This window comes from Lupinus angustifolius, chromosome LG04 (assembly GCF_001865875.1).
Source record: "Lupinus angustifolius cultivar Tanjil chromosome LG04, LupAngTanjil_v1.0, whole genome shotgun sequence".
NCBI lineage: Eukaryota > Viridiplantae > Streptophyta > Magnoliopsida > Fabales > Fabaceae > Lupinus > Lupinus angustifolius.
The window spans coordinates 6890717-6909386 of NC_032012.1; the positions used below are offsets into that span (position 1 = coordinate 6890717).

The 18670-nt window shown below is 32.0% G+C and overlaps 2 protein-coding genes across 8 annotated transcripts; both read left to right on the forward strand.

Annotated features, from left to right (window-relative positions):
* Positions 5326-6814, forward strand: LOC109344587 (probable WRKY transcription factor 33). The gene is made up of 2 exons (XM_019583351.1): positions 5326-5462; positions 6075-6814. The coding sequence occupies exons 1-2, from the start codon at positions 5326-5328 to the stop codon at positions 6484-6486; spliced, it is 549 nt and encodes a 182-aa protein (XP_019438896.1). The 3' UTR covers positions 6487-6814.
* On the forward strand, positions 11111-17443 carry LOC109345373 (zinc finger CCCH domain-containing protein ZFN-like). 7 transcript variants are annotated; one of them, XM_019584337.1, is made up of 7 exons: positions 11111-11325; positions 12979-13130; positions 13863-13925; positions 14287-14406; positions 14726-15016; positions 15426-15755; positions 16907-17443. In XM_019584337.1, exons 1-7 carry the CDS (start codon positions 11286-11288, stop codon positions 17177-17179), a joined length of 1269 nt encoding a protein of 422 aa, XP_019439882.1. In that variant the 5' UTR covers positions 11111-11285; the 3' UTR covers positions 17180-17443. The 7 variants fall into 7 exon arrangements, with proteins under 7 accessions (XP_019439882.1, XP_019439883.1, XP_019439884.1 ...); XM_019584338.1 differs by lacking the exon at positions 11111-11325 and adding an exon at positions 12506-12699; XM_019584339.1 differs by lacking the exon at positions 11111-11325 and adding an exon at positions 12506-12673.

The following is an 18670-nucleotide window of genomic DNA, read 5'->3' on the forward strand; positions in this document are numbered from 1 at the left end:
CAACTTACCCATTGAGATAAGGTTGAGACGCATATCCGGGACATGTCTCACCTCCTTCGGTATAAGCTTTCCTCATGTGTCTGTTAGCAGCACAATATCACGAATTCCCGCAATTTTCTAGTAACATTGTTTCCCATTTTCACAGTACCATAATCACCTTTCTTGTAGATTGAGAAGAAACCTTCATGTGGACTTGCATGGAAAGAAGCACCGGAATCAATGATTCAAGCATAATCACCATATGCAACATTTAGGTAATTGTCTTCTCCAATGAGGATAACATCATCATCTGCGGTGACGGCTGTGGTAGACTTATGACCATTTTTCCTTGGATCAACTAAATCTTCATGGACATTTCCATCGTTCTGGTCTCTCTTTATGGACCTACATTCAGATCTTTTATGTCCTTATTTACTATAATAATAACATGTTATTGGCCTCATGTGAGATTGAGGGCGACCTCTGAATTTGCTTTTGCTTCTTCCACGAGATTCATTCCTCCCATGAGTTTCACTTCTTCCACGTCTCTACATAATATTTCCTTCAGAGTGGAAGGATGTACTCCATTCTTTCCTTCTAGATTCTTCATTCAATAGACTGTCTGAAACAGTATCTATTGAGCCCTTCCTATCAGGGACTGAGTTGTTGAGCGTGACCACCAATGTATCCCAGCTTTTAGGCAACGAACTCAATAGCAAAAGTTCTTGCAACTCATCATCTATATTCATATCTATCTTTGTCAATTGATTGACAAGACCCTTGAATGAATTCAAGTGCTCTATCATGCTCTGACCATCTTCGTAGTCGAGTTTCACCAGCCTTCTGACAAGATATGCTTTATTTCTAGGAGTTTTCTTTTCAATCATAGATTCAAGTTTCGACCACAACTCATAAGAATTTATGTATGTGGACACATACTCAAATAAACTTCTATCAATATACTTCCAAATCATTGCAACATCTTTTCGATTCGAAACTTCCCAATCTCTGTCACCCTTATCTTCTGGCTTGTCTTTGAAAGAAATAGGTTCATGCATATCCTTGCAGTATATATGATCATCCATCATGGGCTTCCAATGGGAATAGTTAGCAGCTGTCAACTTAAACATATCTCCATCAAATGATATATTAGCGGCTCCTTCCATCTTCGACTACATAGGCTAAGCTCCCTGAATGAACCTGGGAGCTCTGATATCACCATTGGGAAATTCAAAACCAATTTCCCTCCTCTGTGCGATGCAAAATGGGCACTTGCAGAAGCGGCAAGTGGATAAAGAAAATAGAGAAGAGTAGAAGAATAACACAAATTTTAATGTGGAAAAAACCTCCTCAATGTGAGAAGGAAACAACCACGAGACCTAGTCCAGAAAATATCTCCACTATAGAAAGTAGGATTACAATATTTGACTCTCACTTACAAAGAGGATAACACTCAATCTCACCCAAACAAGATGGAAATACAAACTCTCTAGTGTCTCACTAAGAATACAAATCTCATACTATGTGGATATAAACTCCCTCACTTTCTCTCTATGTTGTTTTTCTCACTTGTTTGTTGTATCTCTTCCTCACAAGTCCCCTATATATAGTGAAGGGGAGGAAGACTCCATCATAAAGACATAGTAGATGATTAATTGATGTCATACTTTTCAAGACACTTTGAAAAGTGTTACTCCAACTTTCTAAGTTAGACTTCATAATCTCAAGCTTCAAGGAGTAATTCCAAGACCTTGGAATAGCCATCATTGAATTATTCAATGGTTCATCTACCAAGATTCATTGCTCGTGCTTCCACATCAATTAGGAAGGATTCCCAACATATAATACCATACAAATTTATTGTTCTCACGTTGTTAATATATAAATTGTTGTTATTGGATATTATATTGTACTATGTTTTATTGGTTTTGTAAACCATCAACTAACAAGTAATTTTTTCATTGCAAACTAAATATATAATTTCTTAATTTATTAAATATACACCACTTTTCAATGAACATTTCTTTTAGTTGATTTTTTTTGTTCTGATAAATGGATGGTTTTTTTGAAAATATTTTGATATTTTGTGTTAATATTGTATTAGGTTAGTAATTAGTTTAAATTTACTTACATTTTAGTTGATTAATTAGTTTTGGTTGTTAGATTAGTTAAATTTTCTTCCTTTTATACAAGACTTTCATTGTAATTTTGTCATTAAATTCAATATCACTCAATTCATTCAATAGAATTGACTCATTTATTCAATCAATGAAATAACTATATATTTTTTTGTTCTTTGATTTCTAATAGAGCAATGTTATATTCTCATACTAATCTTTCTATCCACTAGAAAGTGACATATATCACTTGTAAACCAATCATTAATAAATAAAGTATCACCTTGTGACATATGTCATTTTTGTGTGGGTAGAAGAATATATCATTTTCCTTTCTAATATGATATCAGAACAATAATTATATCTTTTAAGGCTTCAACTTATGCTTTTATCCCTCCAATTCTTCCATTAGTCCAAACTCCTTCACAAAGTGCTTGCAAGAATTGTGTTGATATGGATTTGTGCAACAATGGGACAAGGACATAGACCGCTAACCATTGTGACCTTCTTCAACAAATTTATTTCTCTTCTCTTTATTTATCATTCTTTTTTTTCAATTTTCATATTCTCCTTTCTCTAAACTATTTTTGATATTCTTCATGCAAATGTTGCTCTTATATATTATATTATTCTCTTGGTATTCTTGAGCAAAAATATCTATATTTTATCATATTCTTCTCTTGTTATTCTTAAGTAAAAAATTGTTTGTATTCTAGATTTCTCTCATTCTTTGGCCAAGAAACCAAGATGTTATTCTTGAGCGTTGTTATTCTTGAACAAGTAATGTTCATATTTCATCATATCTTAGATTTCTCTCATTTTTTGGTTAAAATACCATGATGGTATTCTTGAGCAATAATATCATTTGATATTCTTTCTATTTTGATGGTTCTTGATGAACAACATCATTAATTTTAATTTCAATTCATTTTCTTCTAAGAGTTCTTCTATGTCTAATATTAATTTTCTTAGCACAATCTTGCTAGTTTCATGTGTTATATTTTGAAGAATTCTTCTATCTCTTAAAGTTTCTTCTATTCACTAATCAAGTCATCTATGACTCTCATTCTATGCAATCCTTCTTGTGAGAAAAATTTCGATCCAATGTGATTAGGTCATGGATCAAGCCAACCAATATGAGGCTAAAAAGTAAAATTGGGCAGCAAAAGTGCTGGAATTCTTTGGTTGTATAATGCACAAAGTCATGTTGGTGAATCAAGAACATTGGGGCTTTCTTAAGAAATAATGCAACAGAATTATCATTCATTCCAAATACCTTCTAAGAAAGGATTTGGAGTCTTTCCATTCAACCATCTTTTGTCTAAGTTGGGAGTTGTCAACATACACTCTCCAGCTTGAGGGGGTGTTAAAAATATTTTTGTTATTTGGGTTAATATTGTATTGAGCTAGTAATTAGTTTAAACTCACTTGTCTTTTGGTTGATTAGTTAGTTTTGGTTGTTAGGTTAGTTACTTTTCCTTCCTTTTATATAAGGCATTCATTGTAACTTTGTCATTCAATTCATTATTCAATACAATTGATTCATTCAAGCAATGAAATACATATTCTTTTCTTACCTCTTATTTATAAAATGGTATCTGAGCAATAATTATGCATTTCAGGGTTTCTTCTTATGCTTTTATCCTTCTATTTCATCCATTAGTCCACACTCCTTCACAAAATGCTTGCAATAATTTTCTTGATATTGGTTTGTGCAACAATAGGACAAGGACATGGACTCCTAACCATTGCAACCTCTTCAAAAAGTTTATTTCTCTTCTCTTTATTTATCAGTCTCTTTTACAATCTCCATATTCACTTTTCTCTCAATTAATTTTATATTCTTGAGAAAAATATTGTTCAAATTTCATCATATTCTTCTCGTTATTCTTGAGAAAAAATGTTCATATTTCATTATATTTTTCACTTGTTATTCTTGATCAAGAAAATTGCTCATATTCATCATATTCTATATTACTATTATTCTTTGGCAAAGAAATCAAGATGATACTCTTGAGCATTGTTATTTTTGAAAAGACGATTTTCATATTTTATCATATTCAAGATTTTTCTCATTCTTTAGCCAAGAAACCAAGATGATATTTTTTAACAATAATATCATTTGATATTCTTTCCATTTTGTTAGTTCTTCATGAACAACATCATTACTTTCGATTCCTATTCATTTTCTTCTAAGAATTCTTCTATTTTTTATATTATTTTTTTTAGCACAATCTTACTAGTTTCATGTACCATAATTTGAAGAATTATTCTATATCTTAAAGTTTCTTCTATTCATTAATCAAGTTTTCTATGACTCTCATTCTATGCGATCTCTCCATGGTGATCAAGTCATGATCATGCCAACCAAGTATTAGGCTTCAAAGTGAAGTTGGAGAACAAAAGTGGCTCGAACTCACTGGTGGTATATATAATCCACAAAGTCATGTTGAATGAAGGACATCATGGCTTTCTTAAGAAATAATAATACAACACAAAATTATCACTCATTCCAAAGACCTTTTAGTAAAGGTTTTGGAGTCTTTTTCATTCAATCATATTTTATCCAAGTTGAGAGTTATCAATATCCACTCTCCACCTTGAGTAAGATGTTGGGACAAGGATCACTTGTCCTATAATTTTTTTGTCTCTCTGTCCCGGACCAATCAAACATCACAAAATAATATTAAAATATTAATTTCTGTTTTTATAATTTTTCTTTTTAAATGAATAGAACTTTGTGATTGATTTAGTATACCAAGTGAGACATGAATGAATGGGGACATGTGATCCCCATCCAAGATGTTGAAAATATTTTAGTATTTTAAGTTAATATTGTATTATATTAATATTAGTTTAAACTCACTTACATTTTAATTGATTAGTTAATTTTGATTGTTAAATTGATTAGTTTTCCTTCCTTTTATATAAAGTTTTCACTTAACTTTGTTGTTTAATCATTATCATTCAATACAATTGATTCAATCATTAAATTAATGAAATGTACATTTCTTTGTTCCTATTTAATTTATAATATCAACAGTTTTCAGTTGACATCAAAGAAGTAAATGTAGTTTTGAATCCACTAACATTTTCCACATAGACACGACATACCAAAGCTTAATACAAGAAATTATATGATGCAAGATTGATTTATATTATATTAAAATATTAATACTTGGTTATTTTTTATTGCAGAAAGAGAGAAACCATTGTGATCCAACATTGTATGGGTGAGAGGTCTGCTCCCCGTGATGGTCCAAGAACTATAGTTCGAATTAAGAGCCAAGATAATATACCTGATGATGGTTACACATGGCGTAAGTATGGACAAAAAATGGTCAAAGGAAATTCACACAGCCCTAGGTATATAATAATATATATAAAGCTTGCATCAATGACTCAATGTTCAATCTGTTATTAACTTATGACATATCAATCATATGCATTCTTTCTTATGAGAAATTATTAGTTAGTTAAACAATGTATACCCTTTTATTATTTATGGAAACTGAAATCATAATTTGCTGACATGCATGGAAGTTGTTAGACCAGAATACGGGAAGAGTGAAAAGTCACAAGTGAGATATCACGTATTAAACAAAACCTTAAGACAATGGTTCTATATGCATTTTGCACTTAAAAAGTCTTTAACTCCTCCTCTCATATTCAATATGGGACTTCGCACTTCAATAAACCCAACAGAACACCATAGAATAGGAGCATGAGAACAATAGAGAGATACAAGTGAGACACCACATCTTGAACCAAAACATTAACATTAGGTTTCATGGGTCTTTTCCAGTTATAAATTCTTTCATTTCTCTTTTCCTACCCAATATTAGACTTCACATTTGAATAAACTCAACATTTTATTTTGTGAATCAATAATAGACTATATATATATATATAACTAGCTAGGATTGCTACATAACTGTTTATGATTATTATGTGTATTGATGGATCCATTAATTTCAGGTGCTACTACAGATGCACTTTCAGTGGATGCTATACAAGGAAACATGTGGAAAGGTGTGCTGATGATGCTAGATATGTGATAACCACCTATGATGGGAGGCATAATCATCAGGTGCCTCCACCCAAAGGAAAAATTCAGATGGATGAATTTTCTGAATTTCCAACACCATCTGAACAACCACTTGAATTGAACAACAATGAGACCTTTCCTTTTCCCAGTATGATTGCAACTCTCAGTGATCATTCAGAGTCTGCTTCCTCTGATACTCCTCATCATACTGCTGATGATGGATCTGTAATTTCAGCTTCTTCTGCCACTGATGCAGTGCTAAATTCACCATTTATATTTGACCTAAATCTTCCACCACCTCAGGAACATGATGATAGTGCCTCAACTGAGCCTCAGATTTGAACTGGAAAAGCATAAGGATGGTAATAATGCATATTGCATGCCATGCATGCAAAAGCACTTTCTTTCAGTGTGTGTCTGGTCGGTGTAGCCAACCAAGTTCTATTAGAGAAATCATTGGATTATCTCGAACCAATGGTTTAATATACATCTTTGTCGTGATTTGAAATCATAAAAGTTAATTTTACATCGACATTGAAAATGTATCTTAAACCATTGATCGAGACAGTACAATAGTTCCTTGTTAGGTTGGCTTTTGTTTGTGTTTGAATTGAAGTATTGTGTGATTCTGAAGTCTAGTCAGTGTCGTTTCAGTTATTTTATAACTGAGACAAACTATGGTGTGTATTTGATGTATACTTGGGTACAAGTGGCATAAATACCAATGTGTATGTCAAAGGGTTTGTTTTAGACTTCGACCAGAATAAAGTTCTGGATTTTATGGGACTTCCTGGATCTGTTCAATTGTGGCCTTATAATTATAAATTATAATGCAATAATTGCATTTTCTGGTCCAATTATTGTTTGTGTTTCCTTATTCCTGATTTATCTATTAGGTCAGTCTGGTTGGTTTTTTTATGCCTAGTTTTTAGCTATATTTCATTCATCCTCTTTTTTCAAGGGTTTCATAATTGATATTGAATCCATTTCATATGATGTTTTGTTGTTTTCTTTCTTGGTTAACTTTGTATTTTAAAGTTTGTCAACTTTTTATATCAGGGAAATATAAAAAATGAGAAATTAGGATATCCTCCTTTCCCTTTTAATAAAATGTAGTGACTAACCTAAAGCAAAATATTTCAGGGTATGATGCTAGATAAGATTTTAATGAAAAAACTAAGATGAGTTTCAAACATATTTTCCAATATAAAACCAAAAAATGTGTACACCGTGTATTATTCACTATTCATTTTTATTATTATTGACTCTTCAAAAAATAATATAAATGAATGGTGGTTATTGTACTAATAGTGTATAAAGTGCGTATTATTACACTCTATAAAATAACATTTTATCATGAAAAATTATGCACCTTATTTTATCACTTTAAATTAATGCAAACCATCACTTGCAGCTTGTATTACTGAAATGACATGTAGTTCTTGCTTCTTAGAAGCTTTGGAGCCATTTTAGCTTGCTTAGCCGGTTCTAAGAATATAAAAAATAAAATAAAGGGGGAGAGACTAAACATATTGCATTTGGTGGATGTGTTAATGTTAATTTTTTTTTTGGAAAAGTCTATATAAGTCTATATAAACATTTTGAATTTTATGTATTTTGCAAATTTACCATAAACTAATTTTCTTTCTAATTACTCATTAAACTCTAAAGATTTATGAAATTGATCTCTACATATATAATAGAATCTCCTCTCCATTAGAGATAGGTCAACAAATGCATTTTTTATGGTCGACAATCAAACCATTATTAGTTAATTTAAAATTTTCTAAAACATTATTAATATACTACCCTCATTTTTAGCTCTACAGTTATTTATCATCTTCTTGATTAATTTGTATTTTGTTGATAATGACTATTTCTAAATAACAAAGCTCATAGTATTTTTATAAACTTTCCACTTGTATTTAATTTATGTAATATTTGACTACTTTGTTATTTATCTCTATATAATATTTATAGTCATTCAATTTCATGTATTATCTCTTATTAATCAAGTAGTAGAGTTGTAGGAAAAAGTCAGAAATTTTGCATTGATTTTCCAAAGAGGAAAGTAAATAAAACAAAATTATTTTCCAAAAAACTTATTTAAGAACACTCACTACCATAAAATAACAATATAATTTAAACAATAAATGATATAAGAACAATATAGAATTAATGTATTAAGACAATATTAAGTTTATAAGCAAATTTTGAATATTGATTTTTGTCTTAAAACTTAAATGTATCAAAAAGTAAAAGACCATGTCTTTTACGTCCATTCCAGGTATCCATTGCTCTTTAAAATTTAGAACATGGACTATCTGTACCCTTATTTTGGGCACACTGAATGTACTTAATGAAATAAGTTAAATTTATTCTTCATTTTAACTATCAATTTTATTGACATCTAATGGTTTAGATTTATTCACTAATTCAAATTATTGAATTTTCCTAAAATTGATGATTATAATAAGAAGTAAATTTAAAAAACTTATTCTTAGAATAAATGGATTTTTCCCCGGTATTAAATGTCCGCATTTAGTTTGTGGGATACCTAGGAGTAGTGAGGGATATTTTAAAATTTTCAGCTTTTTTGTCATTGAATTTATTTAATACAATATAATGAATATATGTGATAATAAACGAATTTTTTTAAGGATGAATTAGAGGAGCCATATTCACTTGCTATGTAATAATTGGAACAGGGGAACATGTTAATGGGATACACATCCTTGAATTATTTGAAAGTCTTATAAATAAATGGTGACATAAACCCAATGTCTTTAAAGTTCATGATCAAAATGTGGTATGGGATAGGTGCATTTAATGTAAGAGAAAAAAAATGTATGTATTACTATGAGTTTTTTAATTTATTATTGTATTATCCATAATTTATTTTTAATCATCATAATACAAATGAATAGTGGATTTACATTGTCAATATATACTTTTATTTTAATTCTTTATTTACTGTTCAGCTTATATTGCTTATAGACTAGACTCCTATACATTATTGCAGACCGTACTATAACTCAGATTATAACATGTAATAATTATGAAAAATTAAGAGTATAAATTTTCTTTAATTTTTAAATTAAATAAATAACAAACATGTAAAATAATCTCATCTTCATAATATAATCGTATTCCAGTACCTAGCTACCTGAAAGGATTTCATTTCATTCCTAACATATTGCTTCAGACAAAATCAGCCCAACACACAATTTATCTAATTTATCTACTCCAAAAGTTAAGTTAGCACGTCCAATATTTTTTTATACAAAACTACATCCAAAATTATCAGCACTAAAACATTATAAAGGAGACGTAAGAATCAGAATAGTAGTAGGTGGTCACAGTGCAATAAGTTATGGTTGATCACTGTCTTTATTAAGTCAAATAAAATAGAATAATACTATGTTTTAGTTAAATCAACATTTCAACTCATGTATCATTTAATGTTTAATATTTATGTTTTGTTTTGCCTAGGAAGTGTATGCGAGCATACTTTTTCTAATGGCTACAGTGTGAGGAAGCTCATATGCTAAGTCATTAACCTATCATGCCAAACATATCAACGGCTCCATATTTTTCTCAAGTCAGATAGTATCCAAAAATCAATTATATTTTAAAATTCAATTTGTCAGAAATAACAAATTATGTATAATTTGTTTTAGTAAATTTAGGATCTATGTTCTTTCCGACCACAAATATGTCTAGATTGACCTTGACTAACATACTCTATCAACACACTATTTGTAAATATAGATAATATTATTTCGATAATCAATATGCTACAACTTTTAGTTGTATTAAGTGAAATATAAATGATTTGATTTGATGTAAGAGAAGTTATCAAATTCTACCTATACATATAACATTATTATAAAAATAATGATAGTTGACTAGTCATATAAGCAAGTTTTGCGATGGAAGATGAACAAATGTATTAATACTACACTAATTGAAAACGTGATGTACTTAAAATGAAGAGATAACAATCCTATGATAAAAAAGACATAGGATAAAAAAAGTGATGAAAAGAAAAGTGTAGGTAATAATTTTTGCTATGTTGTAACTACATGAAAAGATTTGGTTAATATGAACAAAACTGAATTTTCAATTTTATATAATAAAATAATGTATAAGTTTTATTAATTATTATTTATCATTTATCATTCATATTAATTATTTGATTTTTTGGTTGGTACTAGCATGGGACTTATTGAGCAAATTTCAAAGCAACTACCATAGAGAAAGAAATTAATTTATAACAAAAGTTATTAATATCGATAATCAAATTAGTTAGGGTATATGTGATATATAATTTAATCGATGATTCATTAATTAAACTACATACAGTAAAATTATATATACCAATATAATATATTAACATTAATGTTGAAAAATCAATAAAGAGCAAATAGTTTTTTTATTTTCATTAAAAAGTTAATTTTAAATAAAAACCGGCTAGTATGACCGATACGGTTCAATTAAAAACTTACTGGTATGACCAGTTTTGATCAGTTTTAATCGGTATGATTAAATGACAGATATAACTATTGTACCGTATGAGTAACCGATTGAACCGACAGACACAAACCAATTTTTACAACCCTGTTTACAACAGGACAACATCTGATATACCATATTTAATAAAAATATTTAATAATAACAATTTTAACTTAAATAATTTTTTTAACCAATCATAACTAATATTACATGGATATACAAAAAGTGGAAAAACATATATCATCTTATTTACCACTACTAAATGCGGGAAACTTTGAAGCACAACAAAATTAAAATATTATTATTCATCAACATGAGGCAGAAAAGTCAAAAAGTATATAAGAAATTTATATATATATTTGATTAAGAAAAGGAAAGTGATGGTGACATAGAGAAATATAATAAATGAAATTATATAATGTGGATGGTTGGTTTGTGGAGAGGAGAAGAGAACGCTCCCTCTTCTCTCTTTTCACACTTGACTCTTCTTCTCTTTCCTTTGTGTTTTTTAATATTATATTTGTTTTTTTGTACTAAGGAAAGAGTAGGAATTGAAGGTTGTAGTTGATAATGAAACGAATTTATGATATGAATTGAGAACATCAACTTCAACCTTCTAATTCTTCATGCAATTTCATCATAATGCTATTCCTATCTCCCAACATGGTTAATATCCTTCCTTTTTCTCATTATTATTATCATCTATACACCCTTTTAAAGCTTTTTATTTATTATTAAGTTGTTTTATGATCAATAGCTTTTATTTTCATAATTCACAATCACCAATATATTGCCTGTCTCATTTATGTTATGTCACCTTTCATTAATACAATTCTGTTATAATCATTATCATCTTCACTCTCATGTTTTCAAATCCCAGAAATTTATTCAAATCCTGGAAACAGTCTTCTGGCTAATGTCTGGGTAGCGTATGTTTTTTTTATAGAGAATTTTAAGGATAGGTAGAGGGTTTATAATGATTTATGAAACAAATGAAAATCAAGAGGATTTATTACTGTGTAATTCCGGATCAAAAATGTGGAATTTCAAATTCCACCAAATTATGTGAAATTCCTTGCTATCTTTGGTTAGAATGGCTCTTCAATGATATCTTCAAGCAATTGATTGGAATTTTTGGGTAAGATTCCGGATCTAGCTTGTGTGGTGGACCAAAGGCCATATAGGCAGGGATGGAGCTACAACATTTGTATTAGAGGCCAAAGAAGAGAAATACTTTATTGAGAAGGCAAAGTTAAAAAACTATGTTTCTTAAAAAAGTTGCTGTTAGCAACTTGACTTTTGAAAATTTTACGGAAAGTTACATGTAAAAAACTTGCTTTTTGAGTAACTTTGGGGCAGCCGTAACTGCTCCGAAGAATACAAGATACGCCGCCCCGATGTCCGGGGACTTGACGTTGGTGTGGAGCCAGCTGTAGAAGGGATAGTCCCCTTTGGGAATCCTGTCCTATATGGTCTCAAATTTACTATCCTTGTATTTCAAAGTGTTTAAAATTTTGAAATACTCTATCGGAAGTCTGAACACAACATTAGGTTCCTTTGGGAATCCTGTGCTCCATGGTTTTAGTACTTTTTGACAGAATGAAAGTATTTGTTCTGGTTCTTTATAAAAGCTATGGCCAAAGGTGCTTTTCAGAAGCACCCTAGGAGAGAATATACTGATATGTTAAATTGAAGTCAATATCATTTTCTAATTTAAAATAGCATCTATTCCATTTCTCAGACACAAATTTTTGTAATGGTAGATGCATATACTTTTATAGTTTTTCAGGATAAACTTTATTGACAATTATTAATAAGTTCCATACATTTTAACCTTCCTTACCAGTTATTCAAAGCATCTACAGCATAGGGCACATAGGGTACAGCATCTTTTGACAAGCGGTCGATGCATTGCATTCCCGAACAAGTGTTCGATGTCATTCAGGCTTGCATCAATTTGAAGATTGTAATGCAATTGAAATTCCGATTTCATCGAAGTAACTTTTTCATCCAGGTTGGGCCACTAAAGACCCAGCAATGGTAGGAAGGAGATCCCCATATTTATAGTGGATCATAATTTTTAGGGCATGTTTCAGATGGAATACTCTGTTCTTCCATTTGTCAAATGCCCATTCATGAGCCTATTTTGTATGCCATTGACAGGAATAAAATCACTAATCGAACTCACTCGATTTTTTTTAATGTAGACTGGGTTGGGACAGATGATGATATTAGACTTGTATTACTCCATTCACTCGCTTATAGGTTTAGAGTATGTGTCTTTAAGAAAATTGACTTATTCACATCATCCTATTTCAGATGCACTGTGGCAAATGACATCCAGTGAAACAATGGAAGCTGGAACTTATCCAGAGCGCCCTGGAGAGCCAGATTGTTCATATTACATCAGAACAGGCCTCTGTAGATTTGGTGCAACATGTCGATTTAATCATCCTCCTAACAGGAAGCTTGTATAACCTTCAATCTATTTATACAATTTGTATTCATAGATTTATGATGTATGTGTTCATATTATATAATTCCGCAGGTTCTTATATGGGTTTCTTCAAAAGCATTACTATTATTATATTACCAAAAAATAGTCTCCCTAGGAGATGGAAGCAACGGATAGTTCAAACTATTTTCTGTTGTCCTCTAATATTTTGTGAAATATGGTTTTTATAGTTTAAGAGGGTGAGCCTCGGCGCAAGGTAAGGTTACTTGCCTTATGACCTGGAGATCATGAGTTCAAATCCTGGAAACAGCCTCTTCGCTTGTGAGGGTAAGGCTGCATACATCTCCCCCCTTAGACCCTACTAGGTGGGAGCCTCGTGCACTAGGTCACTATTTTATGTGCCTTTTTTTTATTCCTATTCAACACAATTGCATTTTCTATTCCTTCTGCATGCATATAGACTCCAAGGAGAATATCAGTCTGTGTTTTTATTCCTGATACAGCACTTGTAATTAGGTTTGGTGTTCACATATTTTTATTTTCTGATTTTCTCTCTATTCAAGTGTATAGAACATTTTTTGTGTATGTTTGCAGATTCACATGTCAATCTACATATACCTGTTCTTGTGTCTGGGCTATATAATGTTGAATTTTCCATGCTGTGCTGTTGGTGTTTTTCATTTTGATATCACTCTATTACTCGGAGAATCTAGATACCTGATAGTTTTTTTCTCTCCGAATACATCAGGTTATTGCAATGGCAATGATGAAAGGCGAGTTCCCAGAAAGAATAGGGCAACCTGAATGTCAGGCATGTACTAGTTTCTCAGCATGCATAAGGTGCATATTGCATGTTTATGTGTATGATTTCGGAGTCTGCTTGTATTAAGGTAGAATTTTGTAATTTCTTCAAATCCTAGAAATCGGTGTGGGCCTGTGGGGGTAATTTGGAGGGGGAAACAGAGCAATCTGTCCATGTGTGTTGCATTGCGTGCCGTTTATTTTCTGTGCTCTTTCTCTGAAATCGTTTATTTAGATTTATCTATGAGCGGCATAAATGTTAACATCAACCTTGTACTTTTGAGTACTTATTTGTGCCTTGACATTCAATATATATATATATAGAACATTAACCATAACAAAAATCTAATACTTATTTTTATGCTTTCCAGTACTATTTGAAGACAGGAACTTGCAAATTTGGAGCTACATGCAAGTTTCATCATCCTAGAGACCAGGCTGGGATTGCTGGAAGAGTTGCCTTAAATATTTTAGGCTATCCGCTCCGCCCTGTTAGTTTTAAATATTTTTCTCATTCATTTATAAGTAAGACTTAGAAGCTGTCTGTAAGTCCGTAGCTCATATCGTCTCTTTGCTTATTTAGTAGCCACTATCTTGTCTGACCCACCGTTAGATCTACAATTGACAATTAATTCAGATATCAACCCTGTATGTCCTGTTTATATTTTCCAAAAAAATGTGGTCTTGCATGCAGCTGCTTAATATCGGACATCTGAACCTTTATAGATATTTAGTTTAGTTTCTGGGATTCTTTATACTGATTTTCTTATAACTTCTATATATTTTCTTTGTTTCCTGCTTCTTCTGCAGAATGAGCCTGAATGCACTTATTATTTAAGAAGCGGACAGTGTAAATTTGGGAATACTTGCAAATTCCACCATCCTCAACCAAGTAATATGATGCTTTCATTACGGGGTTCTCCTGTTTACCCTACTGTCCAATCTCCAACTACACCAGGTCATCAGTCATATGCCGGAGGAATTGCAAATTGGCCAAGAGCATCTTACATTGCTAGTCCACGCTGGCAAGGCCCTTCAAGTTACACACCTTTAATTCTACCTCAAGGAATGGTTTCAGTGCCTGGGTGGAGTGCATACAGTGTAAGCTCATCCGTTCTTTCTTAATTGTCGTAAGAAAGAAATATAAAGAAGTGTTACTCTATACTTGTGACTAAAGCTTTTGCAGGAGAGTTTAACTTATGTCAAACATGTATGGTAGAACATTTATTTCCTTCATTTATGTTTCCTTTTGATTTTGATCAGTCTTTGTTACATGGCCATTTTTGTCTTGATTTTTAATATTGTAGTGCTTGTAAGATGTATTCCCAATTTCCATCTCATGCAGGTATTACTAATCCTGTGTAATATTGAAGTCTACCTGTGTTGATGTGAATTTTCATCATATTTATTTTTAGTACAATGCAACATTGCACTTATGCACCCATCTGTTTTGCTAGAACCTGCCATTTCTGAGATGTGCCAACATCCTAATAGAATGTTTATTTTGCAGGGACAAACGGGATCAATCTCTATTTCAGATAGTCCACAGCAAACAGTAGGAACTGGTCAAACATATGGAACTTCTCGCCAAGATGAAATAGAAAATGCAAGATCACAAGGGGCATATTCTCAATTCCGTTCTGGCTCTGTTCCTGTAGGGTTTTATGCATTGCAGAGGGAGAACATATTTCCTGTGAGACCTGGTCAGCCTGAATGCCCATTCTACATGAAGACCGGAGATTGTAAGTTTGGTGCAGTCTGTCGGTTCCATCATCCGCTTGAGAGGCTTATTCCTGTTCCCGACTGTGTCTTGAGTCCAATAGGCCTTCCTTTACGTCCTGTGAGTTGAGTTCTTGATGTGGAATTCTATCTACTAAGTTGGTTTTTCATAGGATTACATTTTATGATTTCAGCATTTATGCTTCAGTACACTTCTCATAAGTTGGTTTATTCGATTTTTAACTCTATTACTCTTCTACTCTTTGTTTTGAATTGGATCCTCTCCTTTTTCTCCTAACACGACCTTGTCATTTAGGAGAGACATAGACACAGCTGAGAGACTCTGAATTTTGGACACTTGAGGAAATATGGGTCCCCTGCTTCAAGGTGTTGTGTCTATCTCTCTCCCAGTGGCATAATCATGTTCAGAGCTAAAATAAGCAACAATATTTACACCGGTTTAAGATAGCTACTAACTCTTGTTTCTCTTGCTAGTAATTCATGATATTGTTTTTGTCGGTGCTCAAAAAGTTAGGCTACTAACATATTTCATTCACCAGTATAACCAGGTACTAGCAAGCAAGGAATAAGTAACTAGCAAACATAAAATGGTTGATTACTTACATTTCTTTCATGGCACGAAAGTAACATTTTCGTAAACTTAGGATCCGCACCACTATTATTTTTAACTAAATTTTAACACAAAGTGGCATGTCCTAATTCTACATATAACATTTATAATTGGCTTAAATCACACTAGACATTAGAAACAATGCATGTAGCATTGCTCAGTTTCTTGAATCCTGTAATGTGGCTATAGAAGAATCGTAGTTTTAAGTGTAACCTTAATTTGCGACCAAAATAACATAGAATGGTTTGCAGCAGTTATAAACATGAAGACATGAGAGATAGTTCAAGACAATCATAACCATCTCGAGTTGTTTGAAGTATGATTTTTCTATAATACGTATCAAAATCAAACTACGATGTTTGACGGCATTGTGATTGCTCCCTATGGTTTTTAATTTATCATTTCATTCGCAACATAAGTGATCAGTACAATTGTGATATTATTTCCTTTTTTAAATGTGGATTGTGTAGAGTATCATAATATAGATGTTTTTTTGATGAAGTGAATACATGATAAAAAGATTTATTTAGCAACTGGACAAAATGGAAAGATCTGCCTATGTTTTTGTCATAATTCTCTTCTGATTTTTTGATCTTATGATTTAGTAGAAGCTGATCGAGCTGCTGTCTCATTTCCTACAGGGAGAACCATTGTGTGTCTTTTACTCACGTTACAGCATATGCAAATTTGGCCCAAGTTGCAAGTTTGACCACCCAATGGGAATCTTCACATATAATGTAACCGCATCGCCTTCAGCTGAGGCCCCAGGACGGCGTTTGTTAGGTTCTTCATCAGGAACACCTGCATTAAATTTATCATCAGAAGGGCTTGTTGAGTCAGGCTCCAGGAGGCTTTCAATATCAGAGACAAGACAAATTCCTTCTAGTGATGATGACATTGATGATGAGGGGTGATGTCTCTTGGAAATGGTTTATTTGGCTTTTACAATTTTTTGAGGGGAGAAATGAGCAATCTGTAAATTTATTTTCGCCTTGCTGGAGATGTACAGAGTTCATGTCAGGTTGATCTGTCAATCTGAAACTAAATGCAGTTGACAGATCCAATTATTCTGGATTTAATGTTGTCAAATTGTGTAAATTTAAACAAAGATTGTCACATTTGGTCTAACCCAATGTGAACAGTTCTTCTGTCCTTAAGCTGCTGCTCTTTCTGATTAACCTTATCCTAATATGTAAAAAAAAAAATTATTTTTTGGAAAATCTATGATGACAAAATTTTACCTCTTTAAATCTTGTTTGAGTGCAGGACCTGCAGGTTTCAAACACATTTCAAAGCCTTTACTTTCTCAATATACATGAGTTTATGCTGTCTACTGTGCATGTGTAGAATTTTTTTAAGTAGCAAGCCAGCAGTGTTGTCAATATCTGAATTTAGCAGAATTACAATGAAGTCAACCTATTTTGTATATCTGTATACTTTCTTCAAGTCAAAATAACAACTGGTTGAGTTAATCTGGATTTAATGTTGCACATTGCGTAAAAATCAAATATTTCACCTTTTGGTCTGACTCAATGTGAATATTTATTTTGTCCATATGCTTCCGGTCTTCCGTATGAGAAACATAGTGTCTGAATTTCACCTACTCTGAATCTATCTCGGTTGCAGGACCTGTAGGTTTGAAACATATTACAAAGCCTCTACTTTATTGTTACACTTGGGTTTATGCTTTCTATTGTATCAATACCTAAATTTAGCAGAGTTTCAATGAAGTCAACCATGATTTTGTATATCTGTATATTTTCCTCATTTCTAAATAACAGCTGTGGGAACATAATTTTAATTTGTAATTTATATCTATTCATTATTTATTTCTGCTAGCTGTAGTGATTGTGCTGGATGGAGTTTGTTTTGCAGAAATTGGAGGTTGTTCTGATTGTGAATGTTGGAGTCAGTGAAAGTAGCACCTTGTTGTGATGCTTTTTCCCAAATGCCATGCCTCAACACATTTTAAACATGTTCTTATAGAAAGTTCTCTGGGGTTCAGGCTGCAAATTACATGGTCCAATCAAATGTGGCTGGAGGGCTGGGTGTTCTTTTCCGCTTCGAGTTTGGTTTGCAGTTCAATATGCTGTGAGTCGTTGATTAAATATGCCGTTTAATCTACATATAGGATCACTCAACTGGAAACTCTCCTTTTCTGTCACAAGTTATCATGTATCTGATGTGTTGTTCACCATTCCTTGTTCAGTTTATGATTAAAGTTGTGCAGGTATTGAATCGATTATTTCGTCCTTTATTCTCAGATTTGTAGATAACATTAACATGAGAGTTCAGTGTGCTGGTTTGCAATATATTTGAAAAAGAGCAATTGACTGGATTTGTTCCCTGGTTTAGGAAAAACTTTAAAGTGAAATTGTTTCTAAAGTAATCAAGTGAGGGTTATC